At 49.2% G+C, this 7,736-nt stretch overlaps 1 protein-coding gene across 1 annotated transcript in view; it reads right to left on the bottom strand.

Moving 5' to 3' along the window:
• Positions 1-411: 411 nt before the first annotated feature.
• Positions 412-7,736, bottom strand: part of RREB1 (ras responsive element binding protein 1) — a gene marked incomplete at its 5' end in the record, with an annotated part of 121,531 nt that continues 114,206 nt past the window's right edge. Inside the window, 2 exons of the mRNA XM_084279841.1 lie at positions 412-1,188; positions 4,184-4,930. Of these exons, the coding sequence (XP_084135967.1) occupies positions 668-1,188; positions 4,184-4,930 (1,268 nt within the window). The 3' untranslated portion in view covers positions 412-667. The remainder of the gene's footprint in view (positions 1,189-4,183; positions 4,931-7,736) is intronic.

Raw genomic sequence — 7,736 nt, 5'->3', positions numbered from 1 at the left:
TGGAACCAAAGCGTGAGGTTGGAATTCGTCGCGTTTCCTGCTTTTGGCTTGAACCACTCTGAACACCTGGAACTGCCACGTTGATCCTGCCCGGAACAGGCTTAATGCTCCACCGTGTGGCAACAACGCAAGAAGCATCTACTGAGAACAAACGGTACATCACCATCTCTCCTCTGCGTTTCCTCTGACTTGTTTCGTACGAAATTCACATCATTTTTCTTCCAGTTATTGGCTGTGGTATCCAAGGGACCTCCCACCCCACTGCCCCCATTTTCCAGCTCAGAGAACAAACACAGCGACTATCACAGATATACAAGAACAAGCTCACGCACACCAATACAAAAGGTAACATTAATGCTTAAATGGAAAAAAAAAAAAAAGGTCCTCTCCAAATAATTCATTAAAATATTAAAAAAAACCAAAATCATTTTTGAAAAAAAAAAAAATCTATGATAACAAAAGATCTAATAAAGTAGTAAGGCACTCAAATCAGTATATACTGTAGTCTCTTGCATTATTATACTGAAAGGCATATGGCACCGCGTCCAGCCTGCCATACTTCTCCCCACAGCTGTAGGTTCACTCTTCCAAAACCAAAGACTCCCGGAAAAACCTTGCTCTGCTGGCTTCAGTTTGAGTGCTGGGACGGGTCCGACCTCCTAGCAAGTCATTCGACCCCCAAGAGCTGAGGCGCGCTGTCTGCAGGGGCGAGGATGTGATTCATGGGAGACTTTTTGTTGTGCATCTCCAGCAAGTCTTGAATGAAACCTGAGGGCCTCTCGTGCTCGGAGCCACCCCGAGGTTCCTGGTCTTTCGCCGTCTGTTTCTGTGCACCCTTGGTGGGCTCGGCGAGGCAGGTGCCAAGTCCTCGCCCGCTCGGCCTCTCCTCTCCGCCGGGGGAGTCCTTGCCCGTGCCGGCCAGGGACTCTTTCCCGCTTCCCGCGAGGGACGCGTGGCTACCGATGCCCCCCACGGAGTCGCATTCGTTTTCTGAGATGGGGTTGGTGCCGCTGTGGCTAGACTCGTTTTCGCTGTCTTCGCCGCACCGCGACTGGGTCTCCTCCTTGTCGCTCTCCTTCCCATGGTTCCGAGCACCTTTGACCTTCTGGTGTATGCGCTGGTGCCGCACCAGGCTGTGCTTCAGAGTGAAGGTCCGTTCGCAGGTTTGACACTTGTACGGTCTCTCACCTGGAAGGGAATTAGAACACCAGGTCAGCCGTGGGGGTCACAAACGCACCGCGCTCGCCTGTCCAGCTCTGTGCTCTGCAAAGTCTGTACATGAAGTCCCCTTTATGCAGATTTCCTCCTCCTCTCCTAGCAAACCAGCTGACAGTACACAAGCAGGTAAATACCCTGGGGCACAAATGAAAAGCTACCATTGCCTTGAGATTTCTACAAGCTCGGTATGGCTCTGACCTGAGGAGGGAGGAAGACCACTAGCACCTCTTCTGATTTATTCATCAGCTTTTCTGGGACAAGTCTGCAGTCATCCTCTGGCTCTCATAAAGCCTTTGTGCAATCAGCCCACCAAGTGGGCTCCCTGCTACAGGCCAGCCCCCTGGTACATGTGGAGAGACAAGATCTGAGACAGAAGGATGAAGACACAGCCCAGGTACATGTGGTCCACTGAACCGGAAAGCACATGAGAAGACACTGCCCGCTCTCTTAGATGCAGACGGACGGGCAAGCACGAGAAGCACGCCGAAGCTGATGAGAAGCTGGCAGGAATGTTACTTGCTACAACCACCCCTCCTCTGTCTGTGAAGCAGAAGACAGTATGACCACGTTTCAAAATGGAAATCCAGCAGCTAAAGGACCTAGACTGGTAAGGAAGGACATTCATGGGACGTGGGTAGGGTGTCTCAGAGGTGACCAAAATTTACTGACTGAGTGGAAAATGCCTGCCTCAGGATGTGATTTACAGAGCTGCTGGTGTTCCTCAGCACACTGGTGCTTTAGGACAGGAGTGACATGTGAAAGCCCCTGAGAAACCTCTCCACACCCATTTCAGAAATGCTACTCGGAGGACAGAATTTCTCCTCTTATGCAATGTCAAGCTGCAGAGCAGCTGCGGGCACCCTCTGATGTAACCAACAGGTAGTCTGCTCTGATCTCAGAGAGGCTTTTTGCACTTCAAATGCTCGAATACTTTCCTGAGCAGGAGCTCATCACAAAACAAAGCAACCACAGCCCCACAAACATAATTCCCCCAAAGTCACAACCAATCACAGCGCCTTGAGGCGCTGCTGGCCCTGAAGAACCAAAGGGCCCACCCTGGCCACTTCATTTCCCGTTTCCGATGGCACCTATTAAAGATTATTCAGTGCTGTGATTCCATCAAGACTATCTTCTGCCAATGAACACAGAGAGCAAGGCACTTGCAGCTCACTTCTCACGTGCTACAATGCCTGGGATCATTAAAAGAAAAACAATTACAAACTTGAGGTGGCTGGCTGAACTGTGCAGGTAGGTCCTGCTGTCCCTGGGAAGCATGACGCTTCTCGGAGACGTTTCTCACTGGTGCCCTGCTCCAAGAGCACCATCTGCTACCAAGGGAAGGGCACGGCTCCAGCCCGGCACCAGGAGCATGTTTGGCTAGTCTTTGCCCATCCAGTGCAGTGTTGGGGCTTGCCCTGTGCTTGGGCAGGCAGTGCACCCCGCAGCCTGCACTGGGAGAAGGAAACACTTCCAGCTTGACTGCCATTGGTAGGTGGGCAGAGGTTTCTTAAGCACTTCAGCGTGTCCCAAACGTTCCTCTTCTGAGTAAAGAAATTCCAAAACCACACAGTTATGGTTAAAAAAGACCACACGTTGAAACCAAAGCATAAGCAACCTTACAACCTGACAGCAGGCTGCCAGTGTGTCTGAACAAGTGGGAAGGACGAGGCCAGTGAACATGCAGTACTGAGGCCAAACCCTCGGGTGACAATGTGTTGATCTATCGGTTGAGATAGGTGGTATTTACATTTATTACCTCTGAAGAAAGCACTGTCCCAGGTTCCTACCCAACACCTATTCTACATTAAAACATTCTTCAGTGTCAAATAAAAGGAAACAACCGAACAAAAGCCATACTGATGAGGTCCATATATCTCAACATGCAATGAAAACATTTAAACACACCACACAGGAGTCTCCACGGGCACACACCAGTGTGCCATCTGGGGGCAAAGCTCAGTACTTTAGACGCTAGAATCTTCCCAACCCATCCCCTCTTTCACTTGTGGCTCAATGCCAGAAGAAAACGGGTCAATTCTGCACTCGAGAAGTCAGTATTTGTGATTCAGAAGGGTAAAATGTCTGGTTAAGGCACCAGCTTTTGTTGTAGTTGACTAAATGTCACCATCACCTACAACACAAATATTTTGTAATCGCCAGCATCTTGTCTTCAGCAGAGAGCATCTTCAAAAGATACGGAATGTCAAACTGCACCAGTCTTCCCACATCAGAACAGGTCGCTGACAAGTAAAATGCATCATTAATAAGGATGCATTAATGAGGATGAATGATTAATTCACCTTCAAGCTGGCTCATGGCTTCACCTCACTTGCAAGGCACTGCTGCCCATCAAGCAACCCCACGTGTTTTAAGGGCCGAGTCAAGTCCCTGGACGAGGGTTTCACGACAGGTGTTCCACCGTCCCTGCCCCAGTCTGAGTAAAGAGCAGGGTGCCTGCGGTAGCTCGGCCTTTCATCACTCAGCCAACACGTCATGCAGATCACCAGGATGTTACCAGCACCAGGCTCAGATAATCACACAAAACCAGACTCTCGCTCTCTAAACTTTTGCTCAGAGATGAAGTCTTATCATATACTGCCAGATTTCTCCACTGCTCGTCAAAACACTGGGAAGAGGCAGAACCACTTGCACATGACAAGAAAGGAGCCAGAAGCTGGACGGAACAACTACCCAGGGATCTCCATACTCGCCCTCACCTCTAAACTCTGCAAGCAAGCATGGGGAAAAACAGTTTGGGAATTGGAGATAAGGCAGTGCTGATGATTCCCGCTCCCCTCAACAGGCTTTCTAGGCAGCGTGGGGGATTGGGGCAGAGAAGACACCCTGCAGATACCCGCAGGACTAAAAACAGTGTCTCCAACCTCGAGTGCACCTACAGAGGCAGATGCCTCAGTCTGGTGGCAGACCTGCTTGTAATCTGCTCTGCCCTCCAGTCTCCTCTTACCTGTATGAGACCGCATATGTCGCGTCAGATCTTGCAGAGACCAGAAACGCTTGTTGCACACAGTACAGACTTTCTTTCTTTTGTCTGCTTTTGCAGTAAGCTTAGCCCCATCAGTCTTTGGTTTTTTGTCATCACTGCTCTTCTCAGTGGACTTTCTCTCTGTGCCTTCCCCCTCAGAGATGCTTTCGCTCTCTTCATTCTCCTTTCCTGTTGCCTCACAGTCCACAGGAGACTCCACTACCTTCAAGTCCATCGGAGACTCTTCCTGCTCAAGACCAGAGTCCTGCATCGAGGGAGCTCCTGCATCATCCTGAATGCTTTTGCTTTCATCCTCACTGCTCCTTTCATCCTTTCTGTCCTCACGCATGTGGGCCTTTTTGTGACGGCTAAGAGTGCCAGCAAACTTGAAGGTTTTGCCACAAATGTCACAGGCATGTTTCCTTTCAGTCTGAGAACTGCTGCCTGCACTCTGGTCACTCTCTGCCAGCTTGAAGTCCATTAATTTGCTGGCAAAATTGAGGTCAAGACTTTTGTTACTTACAGAATCTTCCTCAGGGCCCTCTTCATATCCATCCGCTTTTTCTTCGGCATCCTCTCCTGCCGGGGGGACCTCAGCCTTTTGCTCCTCCTTGGGGCCGCGCTCGCCCTCTGGTAGCTCTGTTATTTCCTCTGGCTGTTCCTTCTCGCAGGAGGTCAGGTCCAAGACTTCGTTTCCTGTCGCGAGCGTCTCGGCATCGGACTGGCTGTCTGCAAGCAAACACAGAGAAGCTGTCAGTGGGATGCCCCCTGCTCACCCACCGCTGCCAGTTGGTCAGGCTGCACGTGCACCCAGGAGCACCGCTCCTGGTCAAGCGCCCCAACGTGTGCTCCTCTCGCCTGTGACCCAGGCCACCGCCGGAACTGAAAGGGGATCAAGACACCACGGAGCCTGATTAACAACAGGATTACAAATCCGTAACAAAACGCATTACTTTCCAAAATACACTCGCTTGCTTGGCAGTGTCCTCAAGTCTCTTTTAATATAATCACTTTTACCAGAGAAGGAAAAATGCTGAGACATCAAAGAAGAGCTGAGATCAAATACACCGGACAAGAGACACATGGGTGCATTATTTAGATTATTTAATGTACAAAATTTGGATATAGATTAGAAGTCAGACACAACCACACATTAATCAAACTAACTTCTAAACTAGAAGTAGTGGGAAACATATTTCAAAGGGAATGTAAAGGCCTCACACAACTGACTGGTACAGTTAAATGTTAAAAGTTCAGTGCAGACAGTAACACAGAGGTCAGCTAAAAAAAGCTGTCTGTACATCATATAAGCAAAAGATGTAAAAGTCTGCCCACGTATGGGCCTTCGACACACACTCCTTGTTACACTGATACCACCTGGAACCAAAACATAAAAGCCAAGATGCAGTAACAGGCAACGCCTGATGTTGTTTCACGGTTCCCCCAACACAAAGGCAAAGCCCCCCCCCAGGGCACGTAACAACCTCCTCGGCTTCCTCATCAGTCTGTAGCTTTAACATTGCTGAAGGTGTAAAATGCTGTCGGAAAACAATCAAACCAGTAAGGTGCTGAGGGAGAACAAAGGGCTGGATGGCGCTGCACCCCCTTCCCAGCTCTGCACAAACAGCGGCCACGTGAAATAAGCTGCGCTGTGCCTGGAGGCCAAAGCTGACCATGATGCCCAATATGTAACTGCACCCCCAGAGCCACCTTCTAGCAGCTGTTTAAGGACACAAAGGTAGCAAGTTCTGCGTTCTGAAAGTTCTGAAGCTTGTCTTGCTTTAAGTCCTCTCCCCCACCCCCTTCTTCTTGAGAGCACACAGCCAAAGGAGCACATTTCAGCATTCATCTGCAAGCCCAACAGCTGCCAAGTGACTACAGGGATTTTAAACTGCTCTACTGGAAGAGTTTCCAAGTTCTCCATTTGACGTAGTACAACATGGGCTTGCCTCTGAACTGCCTAGATTTCCTGCTACAGGCTTTTTTTCAATTAGCAAGGAGCAATGGCAGAAAATAAGACGATAGCTCTCAGACACCTCATAGTTCAAATGCAGAGTAGCTTGCACTGACCCCATCTCCTTGCACAAGTTATAATGAACGGCCAGTAACAAATACCAAAGCTTAGCAGCATTTCTAGCAATCACAAACCATCACTTAACAGAACATAATCCTCCATAGGCTTTTTCTTGGGGGGGTGAAAAGGAGTGAAGTGACCTGTGAAAAAAATAATCTCACTTTTTAATCAAAACAGATCCAGTTACATAGACAGTAGATTACACAAAAGCTCTCCACAAAGTTCACTGCTCATCTAATTATCTGCCCATTAAAACAGACACCCAGCCATAATCTGTGCATAATGCTGGGGAATTTGAGGATGTGGGCATCAGAAAACAAAGCTCACCTACCAGAGCCCTAAGAATCTGCATTTGCATTCTGTGATTTGACTCACTGCTTACCTCTTGGCTATATTAGGGGAAGAAAGGGGGAAAAAAGAAAAAAAAGAAAGCAAGCAGAAACAAAAAGACTAAGTCCAGCTGAAATGTCGATGCATAGTAACTCTGGGGAAGCACTGCTCCGTTACTCAGAGAAAGGGGAGCCAGGCCCATCAGAGAAGCCAGGCCCACACACTGTGCTGCTGGTTACACACAGGTAGCCAGGCCTCGCAGCTGCTGGATGAGGCAAGGGAGTGAGCTCAGAAGCCAAACCCAGGCCCTTAGCTATGCAAGGGAGATGTTTAAAAACGAGGCACAGCTCTGGGTTCCTGCCTGCCACCTTCCTCCACACGCTGCGTTTGGGGGTAGGACAAGCACACATGGCTCTCACTGGCAGCTGCTCACCTTGGCCTGAGAGCAGGGACGCATCAGGCAGAGGAAAAGAGTTGCACGCACGGCAGGAAGGGGGGTCATTAGGGAGTGGGGCAGGAAACTGTGTGAGCTCTGTTAGAACAGACAGGAGTGAAGAGCAAGAGGAGACCAAGATGGAGGGAACTCCTCTTTTATGCCACTGAGGCAGACGTTTTGTAACTCTGCTGACCAAACAGAAGGCAGCTGATGCACAGTAAGTTGTTTTTTCAATGGGAAAGATCAGCGGTAAAGTGAACGAGGGGAACATACCCTGGTACCACTCATGTAAGAGCAAGCCAGAACCACAAAGTCTAAAAACTCTTAAATGCAAAAGTCCCAATGTTCAAGATGTCACATATCATGTATGATTTCCCAGTTTTCCCCTCAGTTCCCCTAACTTTTTCTTCTTCTGCTTCCAGTATTTCAAAAAAATACATTATTTGTCTTAAAAGATGAATCGTCCCTGAGCTCTTATTTCCTTTCTTCCTCTCCTGAGTGCCCTGGGCCCCTTCCCAGCTGTTGCTCTGTTCTTGCGTGGCTGGCCTGCAAGGGAAGTTTCCTGTGCACACCAGACAGGCACTCAGAGGGATTAGGTGGGTCGCACCACGCTGAGTGACGTGGCCTTACGAGCACAGGCGAACAGAGGCCACCAGCACTGAGAAAAAAATGGGAAGTTTAAACAAGGTGCCTTC

This window comes from Gallinula chloropus (assembly GCF_964237585.1).
Source record: "Gallinula chloropus genome assembly, chromosome: 2".
In the NCBI taxonomy this organism is placed as follows: Eukaryota; Metazoa; Chordata; class Aves; order Gruiformes; family Rallidae; genus Gallinula; species Gallinula chloropus.
Note: the sequence above shows the minus strand (reverse complement) of the source record. Positions and strands in the feature narration are given on the sequence as shown.